Below are 24,815 nucleotides of genomic sequence, written 5' to 3'. Positions count from 1 at the left end.
TTAGGAGAAGATGCCTCTGGACTAAATTTTGTAGGATATTTTTGGGGTATACTTTGTATGTGTAATCTAGCCTTATAATAATAAGAGTTCTTTGACTATATCAAGGAGGTTTTTTTTTTTGGCAAGGTTATTTAATAATCTGACGTGTTAGCTTGCCGAATACACTGCCTGATCTCAAAACTTTAAACATGTAAAATTTGTAATATAAACTGCTTTGACCCAGTTATGTAGTAGGGCCCCTGACTTTCCTTAGGTTGGTATTGGCACTTACACACGGGGTCTTCCCCTAGAACACTATTCCAATCACATATAATTCCCTTCACATTTTTTACAGTAAACCTAGAATAATTTTGCACCTTTACTCACCCCCCTTCCCCCCCCCCCTTTTTTTTTCCCCCTTCACTATTTTTAACACATGTGCATGAATATATTTCATGGATAAATTTCTATCACCTAAAACTCACACAATGCCAGCAAAAGTGAAGGATAGGAGACCGAGAAACAGTTTGGACCCTAATACAGACTCTAGACCAGAGATGAGTAGTTTAAACATAAATAAGGCAGACATTGATGAAATATCAAAACAAGTGGTGCACTTACTATTACCCCAATTTGATCTGATTAAAACGGAGATTAGTACACTCGCCTCAGAGATGAAAAATTTCACCTCAAGACTGTCAGAGGCTGAAATTAGAATATCTGATATGGAGGATTCTTCGTTTAAATTAGAACAAATTACCCAACAGCATATTACCAAAATAAATGATAAAATTGAGGAACTAGAGGACAGATCTCGTCGAAATAATTTAAAAATCATTGGTCTACCAGAGACCCCTATTTACCAAGATTTAATTTATTTCGCAGCTGTAACACTTCCACAACTACTTGGAATTAATCAACAAGATCAGAGTATACAGGTAGAAAGAGCGCACCGGATTGGTACTGTTAGGAATACACCAGAACACACGCTACAAAAACGCCCTATTATGGTGAAATATCTGAATTTCCAGGATAAAATTAACATTTTAAGAGCCTATAGAAAGACTCAAAATCTGGAAATTGATCAAAATAGAATTCTATTGTTTCAGGATTATTCTTTCCAGACAGCAAGTAAACGAAAGGTAATGGCACCATTTTGCACTACTCTTATTACTCTAGGCCTCTCTGCTAGATTAATCTATCCAGCTAAAATCAAGCTCCATATTGATAACAAAATAATCATGCTAGGTACGCCTCAGGAGGCTAAGACATTCGTAGATAAATACAAAGATGGCCATTAGGTTGATGTCCGGGAGATGGGTACTCTGCCTTTCTTGGCTCTCTCCTTTCTTCTTTGGTTTTTGTTCTCTTCTTTTTTTTTCCTTTTTATGCTGTGCCTTATGAAAATAAGGTTTATTGAGTATATTTACATATATCTTAGTTGGTGTATTATTTTGACTCTATTACTTGGGACCACCTATTTTATACAATGGGGCAATTTGGCTTTAGAGGGCATTTCTTAACTGCATTCAGGCCCTATACGCTAATGCATCTTCATTACTATTGGTGAATGGTTCACCTACAAAATCTTTCTGTATTATGACTGGTACAAGGCAAGGCTGCCCAGTTTCACCTCTCCTTTTCAATCTTGCACTTGAACCTTTGGCAACTATGTTGGAGATAGATATCTTAAATTACTTCTTTATGCGGACGATTTATTACTTTTTCTTAATAATCCACAGTTAGAGATACCGATCATTCTAGAAAAAAAAAAATCGACAAATTCGGCTCATTTTCGGGCTACAAAATTAATATTACCAAGTCAGACCTACTATGGCTAAAAGCACCATCAAATTCAGGTTATGCCCCGCCTTTCAAAGTTGCAGAACACTATATAACCTATCTAGGTATCAAAATTAGCACAAACTCTCTGGAATGGTACACTTTGAACTATTCTCCGCTTTTAAATAAAATTAAAGCAGATCTTAGAAACTGGGCAAAGCTCCCCCTATCACTTATGGCAAAAATTAATCTGATTAAGATGATTATTTTACCTAAATTTCTGTATATAATGCAAAATATTCCTATTCCTCTAAAAAAATCGATGGATAGCTGTATTAGGACGTTTATCTGGGCATGGGCAAAAAACGCATAGCCCTACATAAATTATCACAACTTAGACAGTGTGGGGGGCTAGCACTCCCCATACTGTCTACTTATAACAAAATATGTCTTGCAAAGGTAGCCATGGATTGGCTCACTGGTGGGAGCCATGTTATCTTCTTAGAAGTGGAGCAAAAATTAGTTTACCCTTACTCTTTAAGTGCCTTATTGCCTGCCCTATCAAAGCCCTACCATGCAAGATCAAAAGTAAACACACAATATTCCATATCATCAAAGCTTGGCAATTTATTCGGACCAGTATGAAAGACAATCCAATGATCTCGGATTTAGTGCCTATCACAGGGAATCCATGTTTTATTCCTGGCATTGATAACAAACTATTTAATAGATGGGTTCTGATGGGTCTTTCTCATTTATCCCAATTTAAAGACCCTGAAAGTGTTTCGGTGCATACATTTGCATTTCTTAGAAATCATTTTCAGCTTACAAACACAGACTTTTACGCATACTTACAAGTACGGCACTGGTATAATGAAATTATTAAAGACCCTGTTAGAGATTGGTTACACCCAGGCATAAAAATGGGACTCGCCCTCTATAAATTAGGTAAACATTCTATTAGTTATTGGTACAGGATGGTCCTATTAGAGGCTGGCGAACTCAATCTCTTGGGTATTTGTACAAATTGGTCTAAAGATATTCAAACGCTGGATCTATACAAAGTGAAACACAGTATAATAGCGGTTGAACATGCCACTCTATCCGCCTCATGGCGAGAATCGCACTTTAAAGTTCTAAACCGTATACATATACCTCCGGCCAGTCTAAATATATGGTTTAGCAATTCTCTAAACCTATGCCCACGTTGTAGTTCTCTCAATGCCGACCTGGTCCACATGCTTTGGAGTTGTCCGAAAATACAACAATTTTGGCAACGTGTGCAATTCTGGTTGAACAGGTTGTTTACTTCCCAAATAGTATTCCAATTACAACCATATTATTTTTCTAATAGATACAAGAGATTTTGTATGTAAATACTGAATTTATTAACACAGTCATTTTGGGAGGGAGGTATCTTATTCTGAAAAACTGGAAATCCAAAAGGGAACCAAACGATTAATAACTTAACTGTTTTACTCCATTCACAATACATAATAGAACAGCTTGACAGTGTTAATAACGGAATAAACCAGCAACATAGATTCGGGTGTAAATGGCTAGTTTATTAAAATATATAGAAATAATTTACAAATACAGCCCGTTCTTTAATACAAAAAGGAAAAAGATAAATTAGGAAAAGGAGGTGTGTGGAGAGGAGGTTTGTTTTTTTTTGTTTGTTTTTTCTCTCTCTCTCTCTCACTTCCCTCCCCCAACCCAACATGGCCTCTTAACAGAACATGTTTCTTATTTGATATTAATACAATATGTATAGGTATGAGTAGGATTTAATACGGATCATGTTATATAGAGTCTCGATGCCTTGATTTTGAGACTAATACCAAATTTTATGTTAAACAAAGAAATAGTTTATACCTATGTTATTTTTCTCTAGTTATATTCTGAAAAATTTGAGGTTATTTTTTGCATATTACCCTGTGATGCAACAGAATGACTTTTCTTCTAAATTTTTTGTAAGATAATTAATTTGATTCATTTTTTTATGTACTAACAATCTATTTTTGAAGTACTGGTTTTCTGTCAATGTATATCAAACCTCAATAAAAAAACGAAAAAAAAACACAAAACAGAATTTATGCTTACCTGATAAATTACTTTCTCTTGCGGTGTATCCAGTCCACTGATTCATCCTTTACTTGTGGGATATTCTCATTCCCTACAGGAAGTGGCAAAGACAGCACACATCAGAGCTGTCCATATAGCTCCCCCTCTAGCTCCACCCCCCAGTCATTCGACCAAAGGTTAGGAAGAAAAAGGAGAAACCATAGGGTGCAGTGGTGACTGTAGTTTAAACAAAAAAATTTTTACCTGACTTAATTGCCAGGGGGGCCGTGGACTGGATACACCGCAAGAGAAAGTAATTTATCAGGTAAGCATAAATTCTGTTTTCTCTTGCAAGGTGTACCCAGTCCACGGATTCATCCTTTACTTGTGGGATACCAATACAAAAGCTTTAGGACACGGATGAAGGGAGGGAACAAGACAGGTACCCTAAACGGAAGGCACCACTGCTTGCAAAACCTTTCTCCCAAAAATAGCCTCCGAAGAAGCAAAAGTATCGAATTTGTAAAATTTGGAAAAAGTATGCAGTGAAGACCAAGTCGCTGCCTTACAAATCTGTTCAACAGAAGCCTCATTCTTGAAAGCCCATGTGGAAGCCACCGCTCTGGTAGAATGAGCAGTAATTCTTTCAGGAGGCTGCTGGCCAGCAGTCTCATAGGCTAAACGGATGATGCTTTTCAGCCAAAAGGAAAGAGAGGTAGCAGTCGCTTTCTGACCTCTCCTCTTACCAGAATAGATAACAAACAAGGAAGATGTTTGTCTGAAATCCTTAGTTGCTTGCAAATAGAACTTTAGAGCACGAACTACATCAAGATTGTGCAACAGACGTTCCTTCTTCAAAGAAGGATTGGGGCACAGAGAAGGAACAACAATTTCCTGGTTAATATTCTTGTTAGAAACCACTTTAGGAAGAAAACCAGGTTTAGTACGCAAAACTACCTTATCTGCATGGAACACCAGGTAAGGTGAATCACACTGTAAGGCAGATAATTCTGAGACTCTTCGAGCAGAAGAGATAGCTACTAAAAACAAAACTTTCCAAGATAATAACTTAATATCTATGGAATGTAAAGGTTCAAACGGAACCCCTTGAAAAACTGAAAGAACTAGATTTAGACTCCATGGCGGAGCCACAGGTTTATAGACAGGCTTGATTCTGACTAAAGCCTGTGCAAACGCTTGAACGTCTGGTACCTCTGCCAGACGCTTGTGTAAAAGGATAGACAGAGCAGATATCTGTCCCTTTAAAGAACTAGCCAACAATCCTTTCTCCAATCCATCTTGGATGAGTAACCTTTGGATTCACACCAACAAAGATATTTCCGCCATATCTTATGGTAGATTTTCCTGGTGACAGGCTTTCTAGCCTGAATCAGAGTATCTATAACTGACTCAGAGAAACCACGCTTTGATAGAATTAAGCGTTCAATCTCCAAGCAGTCAGACGTAGAGAAACTAGATTTGGATGCTTGAACGGACCCTGTATTAGAAGGTCCTGCCTTATTGGCAGTGTCCATGGTGGGACAGATGACATGTCCACTAGGTCTGCATACCAAGTCCTGCGTGGCCACGCAGGCGCTATCAAAATCACAGACGCCCTCTCCTGCTTGATTCTGGCAATCAGACGAGGGAGAAGAGGAAACGGTGGGAAAACATAAGCCAGATTGAAGGACCAAGGCGCTGCTAGAGCATCTATCAATGCCGCCTTGGGGTCCCGGGACCTGGATCCGTAGAGAGGAAGCTTGGTGCTCTGACGGGACGCCATCAGGTCCAACTCTGGAATGCCCCATAGCTGAGTCAGCTGGGCAAATACCTCCGGGTGGAGTTCCCACTCCCCCGGGTGAAGAAGTCTGACGACTTAGAAAATCCGCCTCCCAGTTGTCTACTCCTGGGATGTGAATTGCTGAGAGATGGCAGAGTGGTCCTCCGCCCCACCTGATTATTTTGGTTACTTCCGTCATCGCTAGGGAACTCTTTGTTCCCCCCTGATGATTGATGTAAGCTACAGTCGTGATGTTGTCCGACTGAAATCTGATGAATTTGGCCGCAGCTAGTTGAGGCAATGCCTGAAGCGCGTTGAATATCGCCCTCAGTTCCAGAATGTTTATCGGGAGAAGAGATTCTTCCCGAGACCATAAGCCTTGAGCTTTCAGGGAGTCCCAGACTGCACCCCAGCCTAACAGACTGGCGTCGGTCGTTACAATGATCCACTCCAGTCTGCGGAAACATATTCCCTGAGACAGGTGATCCTGAGACAACCACCAGAGAAGAGAAACTCTGGTTCCTGGTCCAACTGTATTTGAGGAGACAAATCTGCATAAATCCCCATTCCACTGATTGAGCATGCATAGTTGCAGTGGTCTGAGATGTATCCGAGCGAAAGGGACAATGTCCTTTGCCGCTACCATTAATCCGATTGCCTCCATGCACTGAGCTACAGATGGCCGAGGAATGGAATGAAGAACTTGGCAAGAAGTTAAAAGTTTCAACTTTCTGACCTCCGTCAGAAATATTTTCATTTCTACCGAATCTATTAGTGTTCCCTAGGAAGGGAACCCTTGTGAGTGGGGACAGAGAACCCTCTTTTTGATGTTCACCTTCCAAACCGTGAGACCTTAGAAAGGCCAATACAATCTCTGTGTGAGCCTTGGCTCTGTGAAAAGGACGGCACCTGAATTAAGATGTCGTCCAAATAAGGGCGCCACTGCTATGCCCCGTGGTCTTAGAACCGCCAGAAGGGACCCTAGCACCTTTGTGAAAATTCTGGGGAGCAGTGGCTAAACCCGAATGGAAGAGCCACAAACTGGTAATGCTTGTCTAGAAAAGCGAACCGGAGGAACTGAATGATGATCTTTGTGGATTGGGATATGCAGGTACGCATCCTTTTAGATCCACGGTAGTCCATATATGACCTTCCTGGATCATAGGTAAGATTGTCCGAATGGTGCCTCCATCTTGAATGATGGAACTCTGAGGAATCTGTTTAGAAATTTTTAGATCCAGGATTGGTCTGAAAGTTCCTTCTTTTTTGGGAACCACAAACAGGTTTGAGTAAAAACCCAGTCCTTGTTCTACAATTGGAACTGGGTATATCACTCCCATCGTATGTAGATCTTCTACACAGCATAAGAACGCCTCTTTCTTTGTCTGGTCTGTAGACAGACGAGAAATGTGGAACCTTCCCCTTGGAGGGGAGTCCTTGAATTCTAGAAGATATCCCTGGGTAACAATCTCTAAAGCCCCGGGATCGTGAACATCTCTTGCCCAGAGCCTGAGCGAAGAGAGAAAGTCTGCCCCCTACTATGATCCGGTCCCGGATCGGGGGCTACCCCTTCATGCTGTCTTGGTAGCAGCTGCAGGCTTTTTGGCCTGTTTAAACCCTTGTTCCAGCCCTGGTAATGGCTTCCAGGTTGCCTTGGGGCTGTGAAACGTTACCCTCTTGCTTTGCAGCTGCAGGAGGCCTGAAGCGGGAACCGCCTCCTGAAATTACGAAAGGAAACGAAAATTAGCTTTGTTTTTAGCCTTAAAAGGCTTGTCCTGTGGGAGAGCATGGCCCTTTCCCCCGGTGATTTCTAAAATAATCTCTTTCAATTCTGGCCCGAAAAGGCCAGCTTTAGAGCCTTAATTCTATCCATAATTTCGTCATATGATGTCTCCGTCTGGAACGACTCCTCCAGCGCCTCAAACCAGAAAGCCGCTGCAGTAGTTACAGGAATAATGCAGGCAATAGGTTGAACAAAAATTTTCTTAAGTAAACCTAACTTTTTATCCATAGGATCTTTAAAAGCACAACTGTCTTCAATTGGTATGGTTGTGCGTTTAGCAAGTGTAGAAACAGCCCCCTCTACCTTAGGGACCGTCCTGCCACGAGTCCCGCCTTGGAGTCAGTTATGGGGAACAATTTCTTAAAAATAGGGGGGGGAACAAAAGGGACACCTGGTCTATCCCACTCCCTAGTAACAATATCCGCAACCCTCTTAGGGATCGGAAACGCATCAGTGTATACAGGGACCTCTAGGTACTTGTCCATTTCTCTTGTTAAGTGTATCCAGTCCACGGATCATCCATTACTTATGGGATATTCTCCTTCCCAACAGGAAGTTGCAAGAGTATCACCCACAGCAGAGCTGCTATATAGCTCCTCCCCTAACTGCCATACCCAGTCATTCTCTTGCAAGCCTCAACCAAGATGGAGGTCGTAAGAGGAGTGTGGTGTTTTATACTTAGTTTATTTCTTCAATCAAAAGTTTGTTATTTTTAAATGGTACCGGAGTGTGCTGTTATATCTCAGGCAGTATTTAGAAGAAGACTCTGCCTGCATTTTCTATGATCTTAGCAGAAGTAACTAAGATCCATGGCTGTTCTCACATATTCTGAGGAGTGAGGTAACTTCAGAGAGGGAATGGTGTGCAGGTTTTCCTGCAATAAGGTATGTGCAGTTAATAATTTTCTAGGGATGGAATTTGCTAGGAAAATGCTGCTTATACCGGATTAATGTAAAGTAAAGCCTTAAATGCAGTGATAGCTACTGGTATCAGGCTTATTAATAGAGATGCATACTCTTATAAAAATTGTAATATAAACGTTTGCTGGCATGTTAATCGATTTTTATATATGTTTGGTGACAAAACTTATTGGGGCCTAGTTTTTTTCCACATGGCTTGGTTTGATTTCTGCTAGAGACAGTTTCCTGAAGCTTTCCACTTTGCAATATGAGTGGAAGGCGCCTATTTTAGTGCTTTTCTGTGCAGCTAAAAATACTGACAGAGACATTTCAGCTTCCCTCTGCATGATACAGGGACATCTCTGAAGGGCTCAAAAGGCTTCAAAGTCGTGTTTGAGGAGGGTAACAATCACAGTAGACTGTGGCAGTTGTTGTGACTGTTTAAAAAAAGTTTTTGTCATTTATTATTCTGTTTTTGTTATTAAGGGGTTAATCATCCATTTGCAAGTGGGTGCAATGCTCTGCTGACTTGTTACATACACTGTAAAAATTTTGTTAGTGTAACTGCCTTTTTTCACTGTTATTTCAAATTTTGTCAAAATATGTTTCTCTTAAAGGCACAGTAACGTTTTTTATATTGCTTGTTAACTTGCTTTAAAGTGTTTTCCAAGCTTGCTAGTCTCATTGCTAGTCTGTACAAACATGTCTGAAACAGAGGATACTTGTTCATTATGTTTAAAAGCCATGGTGGAGCCCCATAGGAGAATGTGTACTAAATGTATTGATTTCACCTTAAACAGTAAAGGTCAGTCTTTATCTATAAAAGAATTGTCACCAGAGGGGTCTCTCGAGGGGGAAGTTATGCCGACTAACTCTCCCCACGTGTCGGACCCTTCGCCTCCCCGCCTCAAGGGGACGGTCACGCTAATATGGCGCCAAGTACAATCAGGGACGCCCATAGCGATTACTATTGCAGGACATGGCTGCAATCATGATAATAACCTGTCAGAGGTATTATCCAGATTGCCCTGGAATTGAGAGGCAAGCGGGCAATAAGCTCTGGGGTTAGATGAGATACAGAGCGCGTAGATGGCTGTAAGAGCCATGTCTGATACTGGCATCACAATATGCAGAACCTGAGGAAGGAGAAGCTTCAGTCTGTGGGCGACGTCTCTGATTCGGGGAGACCTGATTCAGAGATTTTAATTTTAAATTTAAGCTTGAGAACCTCCGTGCTATTGCTTGAGGAGGTATTAGCTGCTCTGATATGACTGTGACACAATTGCAGTGCCAGAGAAATTGTGTAGGGCTGGATAAATACTATGCAGTGCCGGTGAGGTACTGATGTTTTTCCAATACCTAAAAGGCTTACAGAAATTATTAGTAAGGAGTGGGATAGGCCCGGTGTGCCCTTTTCCCCACCTCCAATATTTAGAAAAATGTTTCCAATAGATGCCACTACACAGGACTTATGGCAGACTGTCCCTAAGGTGGAGGGAGCAGTTTCTACTTTAGCAAAGCGTACCACTATCCCGGTTGAGGACAGTTGTGCTTTTTCAGATCCAATGGATAAAAAATTAGAGGGTTACCTTAAGAAAATGTTTATTCAACAAGGTTTTATTTTACAGCCCCTTGCATGCATTGCGCCTGTCACTGCTGCGGCGGCATTCTGGTTTGAGGCCCTGGAAGAGGCCATCCATACAGCTCCATTGACTAAAATTGTTGAAAAGCTTAGAACTCTTAAGCTAGCTAACTCATTTGTTTCTGATGCCATTGTTCATTTGACTAAACTAACGGCTAAGAATTCCGGATTCGCCATCCAGGCGCGTAGGGCGCTATGGCTTAAATCCTGGTCAGCTGATGTGACTTCAAAGTCTAAATTACTCAACATTCCTTTCAAGTGGGCAGACCTTATTCGGGCCTCGGTTTGAAAGAAATTATTGCTGACATTACTGGAGGTAAGGGTCATACCCTTCCTCAGGGACAGGGCCATAAGCCAAAGGCCAAACAGTCTAATTTTTCGTGCCTTTCGAAATTCCAAAGCGCAGGTGCAGCATCAACCTTCCACCGCTCAAGACAAGAGGGAACTTTTGCTCAATCTAAGCAGGCCTGGAAACCTAACCCAGTCCTGGAACAAAGGCAAGCAGGCCAGAAAGGCCTGCTGCTCGCCATCTAAGACAGCATGAGAGGAACGGCCCCCTATCCGCGACGGGATCTAGTAGGGGGCAGACTTTTTCTGTTCGCCCAGAGCGTGGGCAAGAGATCGTTCAGGATCCCTGGGCGCTTGGAGATCATATCTCAGGGATATCTTCTGGACTTCAAAGCTTCCCCTCCACAAGGGAGATTTCATCTTTCAAGGTTATCTGCAAATCGATAAAGAAAGAGGCATTCCTACGCTGTGTGCAGAACCTCCTTAGTAATGGGAGTGATCCATCCAGTTCCGCGGACCGGAACAAGGACAGGGTTTTTATCAAATCTGTTTTGTGGTTCCCAAAAAAGAGGGAACCTTCAGACCAATTTTGGATCTAAAGATCTGAACAAATTCCATCAGAGTTCCAACTTCAAAATGGAAACCTATTCGGACATACCCTACCCATGAATCCAGAGAGGGGTCAGTACACTGACCGACAGTGGACTTAAAGGATGCCTACCCTTCACATACCGATTCACAAAGATCATCATCGGTTCCTAAGGTTTGCCTTTCTAGACAGGCCATTACCAATTTGTAGCTCTTCCCTTCGGGTTGGCTACAGCCCGAGAATCTTTACGAAGGTTCTGGGCTCACTCTTCTGGTGGTTTCTAAGACCCGCGAGGCATAGCGGTGGCGCTCCGTATCTAGACGGCATCCTGATACAGGCGTCAAGCTTTCAAATTGCCAAGTCTCATACAGAGATAGTTCTGGCATTTCTGAGGATCTGCACGGGTGGAAAGTGAACGAGGAAAAGAGTTCTCTATCCCCACTCACAAGAGTCTCCTTCTTAGGGACTCTTATAGATTCTGTAGAGATGAAAATTTACCTGATGGAGTCCAGGTTATCAAAGCTTCTAAATGCTTGCCGTATTCTTCATTCCATTCCGCGCCCTTCTGTGGCTCAGTGTATGGAGGTGATCGGCTTAATGGTAGCGGCAATGGACATAGTGCCATTTGCGCGCCTACATCTCAGACCGCTGCAATTATGCATGCTAAGTCAGTGGAATGGGGATTACAGATTTGTCCCCTCTGCTAAATCTGGATCAAGAGACCAGAGATTCTCTTCTCTGGTGGTTGTCTCGGGTCCACCTGTCCGAGGGTATGACCTTTCGCAGGCCAGATTGGACAATTGTAACAACAGATGCCAGCCTTCTAGGTTGGGGTGCAGTCTGGAACTCCCTGAAGGCACAGGGATCGTGGACTCAGGAGGAGAAACTCCTTCCGATAAATATTCTGGAGTTAAGAGCAATATTCAATGCTCTTCTGGCTTGGCCTCAGTTAGCAACACTGAGGTTCATCAGATTTCAGTCAGGACAATATCACGGACTGTGGCTTACATCAACCATCAAGGGGGAACCAGGAGTTCCCTAGCGATGTTAGAATCTCAAAAATAATTCACTGGGGCAGGAGACCACTCTTGCCACCTGTCAGCAATAGCATTCCCAGCGTGGAGAACTGGGAGGGCGGATTTTCTAAGTCGTCAGACTTTCACCCCAGGGGGAGTGGGAACTCCATCCGGGAGGTGTTGGCTCAGTTGATTCATCGTTGGGGCAAACCAGAGTTGGATCTCATGGCGTCTCGCCAGAAACGCCAAGCTTGCTTGGTTACGGATCCAGGTCCAGGGACCCAGAAGCGACGCTGATTAGATGCTCTAGCAGCGCCATGGTTCTTCAACCTGGCTTAGGTGTTTCTCCACCGATTCCCTCTGCTCCCTCGACTGATTGCCAAAAATCAAACAGGAGAGAGCATCGGTGATTCTAATAGCGCCTGCGTGGCCACGCAGGACCTGGTATGCAGACCTAGTGGACATGTCATCCTTTCCACCATGGACTCTGCCTCTAAGAACCAGGATACTTCTAATACAAGGTCCTTTCAATCATCCAAATCTACTTTCTCTCTGAGACTGACTGCATGGGAGATTGAACGCTTGATTCTATCAAAGCGTGGCTTCTCCGAGTCAGTCATTGATACCTTAATACAGGCACCGTAAGGCCTGTTACCATGGAAAATCTATCACAAGATATGGCGTACATATCTTTACCTGGTGTGAATCCAAGAATTACTCATGGAGTAAGGTTAGGATTCCTAGGATATTGTACTTTCTCCAAGAGGTTTTGGACAAAGGATTATCAGCTAGTTCCTTAAAGGGACAGATTTCTGCTCTGTCTATTCTTTTTGCACAAGCGTCTGGCAGGAAGTTCCAGATGTCCAGGCATTTTGTCAGGCCTTTGGTTAGAATTAAGCCTGTGTATAAACCTTTGCGCCCCCCATGGAGCTTAAACTTGGTTCTTAAAGTTCTTCAAGGAGTTCCGTTTGAACCCCTTCATTCCATTGATATTAAGCTTTTATCTTGGAAAGTCTGTTTTTGATGGCTATTTCCTCGGCTCGGAGAGTCTCTGAGCTGTCTGCCTTACAATGTGATTCTCCTTATCTGATTTTATTTATGCAGATAAGGAAGTTCTGCGTACCAAACCCTGGGTTTTACCTAAGGGTGGTTTCTAACCAAGAATAATCAATCAAGAGATTGTTGTTCCATCATTGTGTCCTAATCCTTCTTCAAAGAAGGAACGTCTCTTTTACATAATCTGGACGTAGTCCGTGCCTTGAAGTTTTTACTTACAAGCTACTAAAGATTTTCGTCAAACATCTTCCCTGTTTGTCGTTTATTCTGGACAGAGGAGAGGTCAAAAAGCTTCGGCAACCTCTCTTTCCTTTTGGCTTCGGAGTATTATACGCCTAGCCTATGAGACTGCTGGACAGCAGCCCCCTGAAAGAATTACAGCTCATTCTACTAGAGCTGTGGCTCCCACCTGGGCCTTTAAAAATGAGGCCTCTGTTGAACAGATTTGCAAGGCCGCGACTTGGTCTTCGCTTCACACTTTTTCAAAATTTTACAAATTTGATACTTTTGCTTCTTCGGAGGCTGTTTTTGGGAGAAAGGTTCTTCAGGCAGTGGTTCCTTCCTCTTAATCCCTGCCTTGTCCCTCCCATCATCCGTGTACTTTAGCTTTGGTATTGGTATCCCATAAGTAATGGATGATCCGTGGACTGGATACACTTAACAAGAGAAAACATAATTTATGCTTACCTGATAAATTTATTTCTCTTGTAGTGTATCCAGTCCACGGCCCGCCCTGTCATTTTAAGGCAGGTCTAAAATTTAATTAAACTACAGTCACCACTGCACCCTATGGTTTCTCCTTTCTCTGTTTCGGTCGAATGACTGGATATGGCAGTTAGGGGAGGAGCTATATAGCAGCTCTGCTGTGGGTGATCCCTCTTGCAACATCCTTTTGGGAAGGAGGCAATATCCCCATAAGTAATGGATGATCTCGTTGGACTGGATACACTACAAGAGAAATAAATTTATCAGGTAAGCATAAATTATGTTTTTTTCTCTGGGACCACCATAGGGTCACAATCATCCAGAGTAGCTAATACCTCCCTGAGCAATACACGGAGGTGTTCCAATTTAAATTTAAACGCTAATGAATCTGACTCTGTCTGATAAGAAACCTTTCCTGAATCGGAAATTTCTCCCTCAGACATCAAATCCCTCACCTCCACTTCAGAGCGTTGTGAGGGCACATCAGATAAGGCTACCAAAGCTTCAGACTGCTCATAATCTGTTCTTAAAACAGAGCTAATCGCGCTTTGCAGGAAAAACTGGCAGTTTGGATAGAAAGGCCGCAAGGGAATTATCCATGACTGTCGCTAGTTGTTGCAATGTAATAGGGGCAGACGCCCTAGAGGTACTAGGCATCGTTTGCGCGGGCGCAACTGGTTGTGACACATGGGGAGAGGTAGACGGACTATCCTCATTACCTTCAGTCTGAGAATCATCTTGGGCCACATTTTTAAGTGCAACAATATGATCTTTAAAGTGTATAGACATATTAGTGCAATTGGGACACATTCTGAGAGGGGGTTCCACCATGGCTTCTAAACACATTGAACAAGGATTTTCCTTAGTGTCAGACATGTTTAACAGACTAGTAGCATACACAAGCAGGATTGGAAAACACTTTAATCAAATAAAAAACACAATTTGAAAAAAACGTTACTGTGCCTTTAAGAAATAAAAAGCACACAATTTTACAAAACAGTGAAAAATGCAGCAATCCTTTTGAAATTTTCACAGTATGTACCTAAGACTTTAATATGATTGCACCACAATTTGCAGAACGATTAACCCCTTAATGCCCAAACCGGAGCAGCCTAAAGCCAGAAACCGGTTAAATAACTACAGCACCTTGCCACAGCTTACTGCTGTGGCCCTACCTGCCCTTAGGGATCAGTTTTGGGGGAAAAAAGCTTATTTTAGGTCCTCAATCAGCAGCTGGACCCTCCATGTGAAGCAGCATGAACTGTCTTTCAATTCTAACTGCGCATCTGAGGTGCGAAATTAGGCCCCTCCCACTCTACTCCGGAGTTGTTAGGCCTACAAAAATCACTTCCAAATGACTAAATTTTTGCCATGTGGATAATAACCCCAGAAAAACACTCCAAAGTGCTTAAAAAAGTGTCTCTAACGAGTATTTCTTAAACAAATAATCGATTGCCCTGAATTAGTGTCCACCAGCCTAATTAGCCCTGTTATGTAAGCATTCAATTCTTTACTAAGTCTCAGAACATAGCTTACCCTCCCCACATGGGGATCCTGTCAGTCTTCTAGCATTATCTCAGTCTTGTCTAGAAATAAATGACTGAACATACCTCATTGCAGTCAAGCCTGCAAACTGTTCCCCCCAACTGAAGTTTTCTGGTACTCCTCAGTCCTGTGTGGGAACAGCAGTGGATTTTAGTTACAACATGCTAAAATCATTTTCCTCTCAGCAGCAATCTTCATCACTTTTCTGCTAGAGAGTAAATAGTACAAACCGGTACCATTTAAAAATAACAAACTTTTGATTGAAGATATAAAACTACAATTCTAACACCACATTCACTTTACCCTCCCGTAGAGAGACCCTAGTGCTTAGAGCCGGCAAACAGAATGACTGGGGGGTGGAGCTAGAGGGGGAGCTATATTGACAGCTCTGCTGTGTGCTCTCTTTGCCACTTCCTGTAGGGAATGAGAATATCCCACAAGTAAAGGATGAATCCGTGGACTGGATACACCTTGCAAGAGAAAAAGAATCCTCTCTTTCAAGGATCTTTCTTTTATTGACATCTCAATTCTTTGAATTTGACAACATGGCGATTGAACGCTTAATTTTGTCTCAGGTTTTTCTGACAAGGTTATTGATACCCTGATTTAGGCTAGGAAGCCTGTTATCAGACATATTTATCATAAGGTCTGGAAAACTTTTTGTGTGGTGTTATAGCAAAGGTTACCATTAGAATTCTTTTAGAATTCCTAGATTTCTTGAGTTCCTCAGAAAGGTTTAGATACAGGTTAATAAGGGTCAGATTTCAGCTTTTTCTGATCTGTTTCATAAGAAGATTGCTAAAGTTCCTGACTATCAGACCTTTGTTCAGTCTCTTATAAGTATAAAAACAGTAATTCGTCCAGTTTCTCCTTTTGAATCTGCTTTTGAGGGTTCTTCAGACGCCTCCTTTTGAGCCAATGCATGGTTTGGACCTTTAGCTTTTACCTAGGAAGGTACTTTTTCTTCTAGTGATTTCTTCTGCTAGAAGAGTCTATGAGCTTTCAGCTTTGTCTTGTGAACCTCCTTTTCTGATTTTTCAGGATAAGGCTGTTCTTCGTACTAGTCATTCTTTCCTTCCAAAAGTAGTATCTACAGATAATACCAATCAGGAAATTGTAGTTCCTTCTTTTTGTCCTGCTCCTAAGAATTTTAAGAAAAGAGTCTTCTTCACAACTTGGATGTTGTAAGCCTCAAAATATTGCAGACTTTATTCTCTTTTTATTTTTCTGAGCCTCGCAAAGGTCTGAATGCTACAGCTGTTACTTTAGTAGCTTGAGTTAAAGCTTTAATCCACAAGGTTTATTTGGTTGCAGGGAATATCCCCCTGAGCATATTATTGCTCATCCCACTAGAGCAGTTGCATATTTATGGGCCTCATATAATAAGGTTCTATTGATCAGATTTGTAAGGCAGCTACTTGGTCTTCTTTGCACACTTTTTTTAAGTTTTATAAAATTTGATGTGTATGCTTCTTTTGGGGCTACCTTTGGCTCTAAAGTTCTACGGGCCATAGTGCCTGAATAGTAACGTGCTGCTTTAACTGTTTGCCCTCCCATATTAGCGGTGGTCTCAAGGACTCCATGGTTTGGGTATTGATTCCCACACATGATGTCTTGTGGGCTCTCAACATCTGATGAACAAATTAATTTTATGACGGTGAGAGTCCACAAGCCCACATTAGCTTTCCTGCTTTTCTTTTTTCCTCATCTACTTGGCTATATGTATCACTGAGGATCATGGAAAAATGGAGGGATTTAAAGCTCTGGTGTGTTGGGGTGTCTTATGCCTCCTCCTCATGGTCGGGATAGGAATATTGCCACACGTGATGGCTTGTGAACTCTCACCATCATTAAAGAAATTAATTTATCAGGTAAGCATAAGTTTTGCTTTTGTGTATACCATCTGAATATACGTCACCCTTTTAAAGAATATATATGTGGAATACTATGATTGTGTCTGCAAACAGACACACAGTAACTGTACTGTTAAGTCAAGATCAGACTGATTTGCTACAAGAAAGTTCTCTGTGAAAGGCACATGTTAAGCAAAAAGAGGCTGCTTCTTGGGTGGTAACTAGCCATAGACCAAGCTATTATGCTATTGTTCGTTCCCAGGTAGAACGCGTCTCTCTTTATTTATGCAAATTATGACTCTTAGGGAAGTCTCCCTAAGTGTTATGTGGGAATCCAGATGAGGACCTGTTGCTCAGTGTGTCTAGAGGGATATGGCTGCACCTCACTGACGAGGCCCACACTAGGCCGAAACATACGTCTGGGGTTTTGCCGTTTCTCTCGTTTAGAGAGGGATTGCCTGGTATTTTGGGGCTGGACTGTACTGTTAAATCTGAATAAGACTGATATGATGCAGAAATGTTCTTCACTGTTAAAGGCACATGTTGAGCAAAAAGAGGCTGCTTCTTGGGTGGTAACTAACCATAGAACAAGGTATTATGCTAGTGTTCGTTCCCAGGTAGAGCGCTTCACTTTTTATTTATACACACAGTAACTGTTTGCCAGGGTTTGTTTGAATAGGTCGTATCCCTTACCTTCTGTAAAGGGTAATGTGGAGAAGCAGCGTGTGAGCCATTAGTCGCACAAGATGCATAACAAACTAAGCCTAATTTGTTCTTAATTGAGTTCACAACTTTACTACTATAGAATATAAACCTGTTTTTGGACTTATTGCACTATATTTGTGTTTCTTTTTTTCTTCATGAAACAAAAAGGACTTGCAGGAAAGGCTGATCATAGAGGTTAATATGTAATATATTTACAATTATAAATGTACTCCTTTCCAAGACTGAACAACAGGTAGAAGGAAACAAATGATTAAACAGAAGCACACTCCTTTCCTTTTTCTTACACAGTAAATTCCATGCAAACATCAAATTATCAAGTACTTGTAAAAGAGCAAACAACAATTTCTTTGATAATTGACATTACATTTTATTTCTCTGGAAATTATCAAGGAATATTAAACACATTACGTATTGGTATATTCAGTTAGATTGCTAAATATTAACATTCTGTTTTCTCCATGTATTTCAAGAAACAAGAAAACACAGCTTACCAAATAAAATAAAATAAGTGGGTTGAAATGTCCTGTTTTCTTCCAGTATTAAAATGCAAGCCATAAATTTATTTCAAAATAAATGTCATTCACTATGAAATGTCCATTTTCACCTAAAAATATTTAAAAAAAAAATAATAATAATAATGAAAACACATACAATTATGTTTGAGTAATAGAAATATTTTAGAAAGATATATTTCTACAGATTTGCTGTGCAAATAATATTGTACAACATCTACTTTTTTTTTTTAGTTTTTTTTTGTTTTGTAGAATTCTACTAACGATGGAACAAACTAATGGTACATATAACTGCAGATCTTAGATATGAAAACGTATGGGGTAAAACCAAAGGTTCCTACTTTTTGCTATATTATCTAGCCTCAACTTATACCTACAAAGCTGCTCTAATGCGAGAAAACAAATGAGGACACTCTACTGCTTACCCAACTGCAGCTTTACTGCCTTCAGTAGAGACCCATCTAGTGCTGTATGGAACAGCAAAGGATTTCCATGAGAGTACAATGATGAGTCCAAAAAGGAGGAGGCAAGGGATCAGTCCCTGTGACACCTGTAGCAGGCTACTGATAAAAACTCCTTTATTAAAAGGGACAGTCTAGTTAAAATTAAACTTTCATTATTCAGATAGGACTTGCAATTTTAATCAACTTTCCAATTTACTTTTATCATCAAATTTGCTTTGTTTTCTTGGTATTCTTAGTTAAAACTAAACCTAGGTAGGCTAATATGCTAATTTCTAAGCCCTTGAGGGCTGCCTCTTATCACATGCTTTTTAAATTGCTTTCCACAACAAGAGACTGTGGGCCATATAGATAACACTATGTTCAGGCACAGGGAGTTATTTAAGAGTTAGCACAAAACAGTACTAAATGCAAGTCAATAGATAAGTCATGTGATTAGGGGGCTGTCAGAAGATGCTCAGATACAAGGTAATCACAGAGGTAAAAAACAGAATTTCTGCTTACCTGATAAATTACTTTCTCCAACGGTGTGTCTGGTCCACGGCGTCATCCTTACTTGTGGGAATATCTCTTCCCCAACAGGAAATGGCAAAGAGTCCCAGCAAAGCTGGCCATATAGTCCCTCCTAGGCTCCACCCACCCCAGTCATTCGACCGACGGACAGGAGGAAATATATAGGAGAAACCATATGGTACCGTGGTGACTGTAGTTAGAGAAAATAATTCATCAGACCTGATTAAAAAACCAGGGCGGGCCGTGGACCGGACACACCGTTGGAGAAAGTAATTTATCAGGTAAGCATAAATTCTGTTTTCTCCAACATTGGTGTGTCCGGTCCATGGCGTCATCCTTACTTGTGGGAACCAATACCAAAGCTTTAGGACACGGATGAAGGGAGGGAGCAAATCAGGTTACCTAAACGGAAGGCACCACGGCTTGCAAAACCTTTCTCCCAAAAATAGCCTCCGAAGAAGCAAAAGTATCAAATTTGTAAAATTTGGCAAAAGTGTGCAGAGAAGACCAAGTCGCTGCCTTACATATCTGGTCAACAGAAGCCTCGTTCTTGAAGGCCCATGTGGAAGCCACAGCCCTAGTGGAGTGAGCTGTGATTCTTTCAGGAGGCTGCCGTCCGGCAGTCTCATAAGCCAATCGGATGATGTTTTAAGCCAAAAGGAAAGAGAGGTAGAAGTCGCTTTTTGACCTCTCCTTTTACCAGAATAGACAACAAACAAAGAAGATGTTTGTCTGAAATCATTTGTAGCCTCTAAATAGAATTTTAGAGCACGGACTACGTCCAAATTGTGTAACAGGCGTTCCTTCTTTGAAACTGGATTCGGACATAAAGAAGGTACAACTATCTCCTGGTTAATATTCTTGTTAGAAACAACCTTTGGAAGAAAACCAGGCTTAGTACGCAAAACCACCTTATCTGCATGGAACACCAGATAGGGCGGAGAACACTGCAGAGCAGATAACTCTGAAACTCTTCAAGCAGAAGAAATAGCAACCAAAAACAAAACTTTCCAAGATAGTAACTTAATATCTATGGAATGTAAAGGATCAAACGGAACCCCTTGAAGAACTGAAAGAACTAGATTTAGACTCCAGGGAGGAGTCAAAGGTCTGTAAACAGGCTTGATCCTAACCAGAGCCTGAACAAATGCTTGAACATCTGGCACAGCTGCCAGTCTTTTGTGTAGTAAGACAGATAAAGCAGAGATCTGTCCCTTTAGAGAACTTGCAGATAATCCCTTCTCCAAACCTTCTTGTAGAAAGGAGAGAATCTTAGGAATTTTTATCTTATTCCATGGGAATCCTTTGGATTCACACCAACAGATATATCTTTTCCATATTTTATGGTAAATCTTTCTAGTTACCGGTTTTCTGGCCTGAACCAGAGTATCTATCACAGAATCTGAAAACCCACGCTTTGATAGAATCAAGCGTTCAATCTCCAAGCCGTCAGCTGGAGGGAGACCAGATTTGGATGTTCGAATGGACCCTGAACAAGAAAAAACACCAAAAAACTCTTAACCATCTCCGTGGAGATGTTGCCTGTGCAACGGCAAAGAGAATGACTGGGGTGGGCGGAGCCTAGGAGGGACTATATGACCAGCTTTGCTGGGACTCTTTGCCATTTCCTGTTGGGGAAGAGATATTCCCACAAGTAAGGATGACGCCGTGGACCGGACACACCAATGTTGGAGAAAGTATATTAATATAACTGTGTTGGTTATGCAAAACTGTGGAATGGGTAGTAAATGTATTATCTATATTTTAAAACAAAAGGTTCTATTGTAGACTGTCCCTTTAAGCCCAAGTACTCCTCTATACTACTTTCTTCTTATCTTTGTATGCCAGGGGGATTTAAAGATTAACAGGCTCTTTAAAAAAAAAAGATGGAGCAAATAAAAAAAAGAATAGGATACCAGAGAAGTGAGAGAGATTAAAAGTGTTGCCTCCTTATTCCCAGGAATAATGGCCTGTGAACGCTCACCATCATATTAAAGAAATTATGGTATGTACCACATCTGTAAAAAATATTTCCCTTTATCCTCTCAATGGTATCCCTTAATATATGTTTTTGAATGTATAATTTTTATACTACATTTTAGGAAAAATTTAAATTGTCTTCTCATGCCACATAAGCTTTACAACCTTAATGTATATACCCCATTTGTATCATTTTTACTGCAAATTATTCTAGATGAGCACTAAAATACAGCTTGCAAAGCTGTACAGAAACTCAAAATTTACTTTGCTTGAGAGTTCTAGTAAACAAAAATATATATATCACAACATGATATACTGCAATCTACACAGTTTATGGATTAATACTCTTTACAAAAAACACCTACTTTATGGTATGTTTTGCTAGAATACCAAATTAGTCACCAGTTCACAATGTACATTATTAAATATGGTTTTAGAAAGTTACATTTGTCAGTGCTGCTCTGGTAAATCTACAGTCCTGTTGATGTCTGGTTCTGTTAAAGAAAATACACATACTAAATTAAAGACAATGATGAAAACTGATCTTTAGAATAAAAATGCATACATAAATTTTTTTTTTGCCAAACTGATTCCAACTTTTCCAGACATAAACAGATAATAATGTGGGAAGTGCAGTATATATATATATATATATATATATATATAAGAAAGCAAACCTGCTAAAAAAACAAACAAAAATGATCTCAGGAATACCGGCTTCCACAATGGTCTTTAGACACTTCAGCAATAACACCTGCTTATTAAAATATGTTTCCACTAGCTTGTTTATTATTATTATATGTCATAAATGGTTGTGATCTGGAAACATAATAATACGTTTTTTTCCTAACGTACGTAAAGTTGTACTATTCACACCTGTATGAAAACGTTGTAGTATAATAATAAAATGGTCTAAAATAGAACATTTTATGATTAATTGCATACATTTTGTTAACCTACTAAACCATACCTCCCAACATTTATGGCTGGCACTTGGTGGCTTAGAAGGTTAAAAATGGCCCATTGCAAGGGGTCACAGCTGGATAGTGGACGGGATTTGAGCATGTCCGGGCGGGTAGTGGGCAGGGCTAATATAGCCTTTAAAATCTTATAGGAAATCAGCAATTTGGGACATATAGCTATTTCAGAGGGACAGACCTCAGAATACAAGACTCCCACACCCATATTCGGAAAGATAAAACTGTGTTTGAACAATGCATTGTGGCTTCTGAGATGGAAGAGACATGAGGAGTAGAATATACTGATTGCTGCCAATCACAATCCATGACCTGCTCAGTAAGGTTTCATCTGTTTCTATCAAATTATAGCAATTTTCTATTACGCTAGAATGTCTTTAATTAATACTTTTTTGCATAATCATTCATAAACGAAAACCACAACATAATGTGATTATTATTATTTTTTTGCGTTGGTTTGATGATTAAAAAAAAATATATAAATTTTTAAAGGTTCTTAAAAGGCACCAAAGAACCAGCTAAACCACTAATACACGTAAAAAGAACTTTGAAAGTGATATAAAAATACTGTACAGAAAGAACGTTTTTTTTGTTCAGTGGTGCAGTTTGAAAGAAACGTACAGATGTTTTAGCAGGGCAGTTGTATTGTTTTTTTTCTTCTTTTTTCGAATCCTGCATTACTGATGCCTTTACTTTGCATTTGCAAATATCAAGTTCATAACATAACATTTAACCCTTTGGCTGCCTGCTTGTTGCTGCAGTACGGTGCAAGGCATTCCAACCCTCCCTGGCAGCCAAATAATTACTTTGAAGTGGTAGGTGAGCAATGAGCTTATTGACAAATGTAATACAGTAATACAGATACACAGAAAAAAATTATGAAAAGCAGATACACAGACTAATCTCTTTCCTAGAAATTACTGAAATTGTTTCAGAATCAGATCTACATTATTCTTTAAAATCTTGGTTTTGCTAGCTCTAAAATAACTGTGTGAGACGCAATAACACATAACAGTATCACACACTGTCATTAATGCAGGCACGTTCTAACAAGGATCACAATTTGGCTGCACCTTGATCAGCAGTAAAACAAATCAGCTTAAGGCCACTCACTGCTGTTCTTAAAGGCAAATTCACTACACAAGGGACCAAAACACTATTCCTGGCTGATACATTGATCCCATTATCACTGTTCCGTTTGGATTAACACTAAACCAACTCTTTGGAGCAAGAGAGGAAAAATGACCTCTTAAAAAATGAGCCCATCAATTTCTTGAGATGGGGAGATCCTATATCTTTCTCTTATTTCTGTATGTTTTCCCTTTTATCTCTAACTAGGAAGTTATTTTGTTGACGCTTTGTTTGTGAGTGCTACACTAGATGTATTATTTTTCTATACAAGCAAGATTAAAATCTACAGTCAAAGCAACAAGGACAATGCTAAAACTCACACTATAAAACTAGAGAAACTGTTTCAACTCTATTGTAGATGCCCTTCTCTTTGAATTCTAAGCCGTTCCTTTTCAACTTGGAGACGCTCCTTTTCTATGTGGAGCTTTTCTGATTCAAATTTTAATAGCTGCAGCCTTTCTTTTTCTAACTGCAGATGCTCCCTCTCGAGTTTTAATTTTTCAGCTTCTATGTCCAAAGGTTGTAAGACAGTCTTTTCCACCTGTGCAAAATCATTATCTAGATTTGGCTTTTCAACATGCATGACCTGCAGTCGTAGTTTTTCTCTTTCAATCTGAAGTCTCTCTTTTTCAAGCATCAGTCTCTCATGCTCCATATCTAGGTGGCGCAACCTCTCGCGTTCAATCTGCAATCTTTCTTTCTCGACTTGAAGTCGTTCTGCTTCGATGCTTAAACGTTGTCTTTCTAGCTCCAGTTTTTGCTTTTCTAAGGTTATAAGCATATGGGAATCCTTGTAAGGTATACGGGTAATTGAGCTTAAAGTGCCAAATTCTTCAATTCTCGGAAATTCTTCAGGAAGGTCGTTCTCTTCTCTGGAATCAGGCATAACAGTTGATAACATTTCATCTTCTTCTTCTATTTCAAACTATTTAAAACAAAACACAAATATATCATGTTAGCTACAATGTTATTGTTATTCGTTTAAATAATTGCCATATACTTTATTTTTTTTAGTTTGCTCCCTTTTCCTGTAGTTTAATGGGACACAATACTCATATGCTAAATCTCTTGAAAGTATTGCAGCACAACTGTAAAAAGCAGACATGAAAATATCATCTGAACATCTCTATGTAAAAGAGAGAACATATATTACCTCAAAATTTCTTCAGTTCCTCAGAGTAAGTGCTCTGTGAACATTTATACTTAAAGGACCAGTCAACACTGTAGATTTGCATAATCAACAAATGCAAGATAAGACAATGCAATAGCACTTAAAACTGATCTTCAAATGAGTAGTAGATTTTTTTTCTGACAATTTTAAAAGTTATGTCTATTTCCACTTCCCCTGCACCATGTGACAGCCATTAGCCAATCACTAATGCATACACGTGCCATGTGACAGCCATCAGCCAATCACAAATGCAAATACATATATGCTGTGAATTCTTGCATATGCTCAGTAGGAGCTGGTGACTCAAAAAGTTTAAATATAAAAAGACTGTGCACATTTAGTTAATGGAAGTAAATTGGAAAG

The 24,815-nt window shown here is 40.3% G+C and overlaps 1 protein-coding gene across 1 annotated transcript in view; it reads right to left on the bottom strand.

Moving 5' to 3' along the window:
• Window positions 1-18,049: 18,049 nt before the first annotated feature.
• The window catches only part of MSANTD4 (Myb/SANT DNA binding domain containing 4 with coiled-coils), a 102,591-nt gene continuing 95,825 nt past the window's right edge, over window positions 18,050-24,815 (bottom strand). The window contains 1 exon segment of the mRNA XM_053708569.1: window positions 18,050-24,206. Coding sequence (XP_053564544.1) covers window positions 23,631-24,206 — 576 coding nt within the window. The 3' untranslated portion in view covers window positions 18,050-23,630.

Source organism: Bombina bombina, chromosome 3 (genome assembly GCF_027579735.1).
Source record: "Bombina bombina isolate aBomBom1 chromosome 3, aBomBom1.pri, whole genome shotgun sequence".
Classification (NCBI taxonomy): Eukaryota; Metazoa; Chordata; class Amphibia; order Anura; family Bombinatoridae; genus Bombina; species Bombina bombina.
The sequence above is the reverse complement of the archived record's forward strand: the minus strand, read 5'-3'. Positions and strand labels throughout refer to the sequence as shown.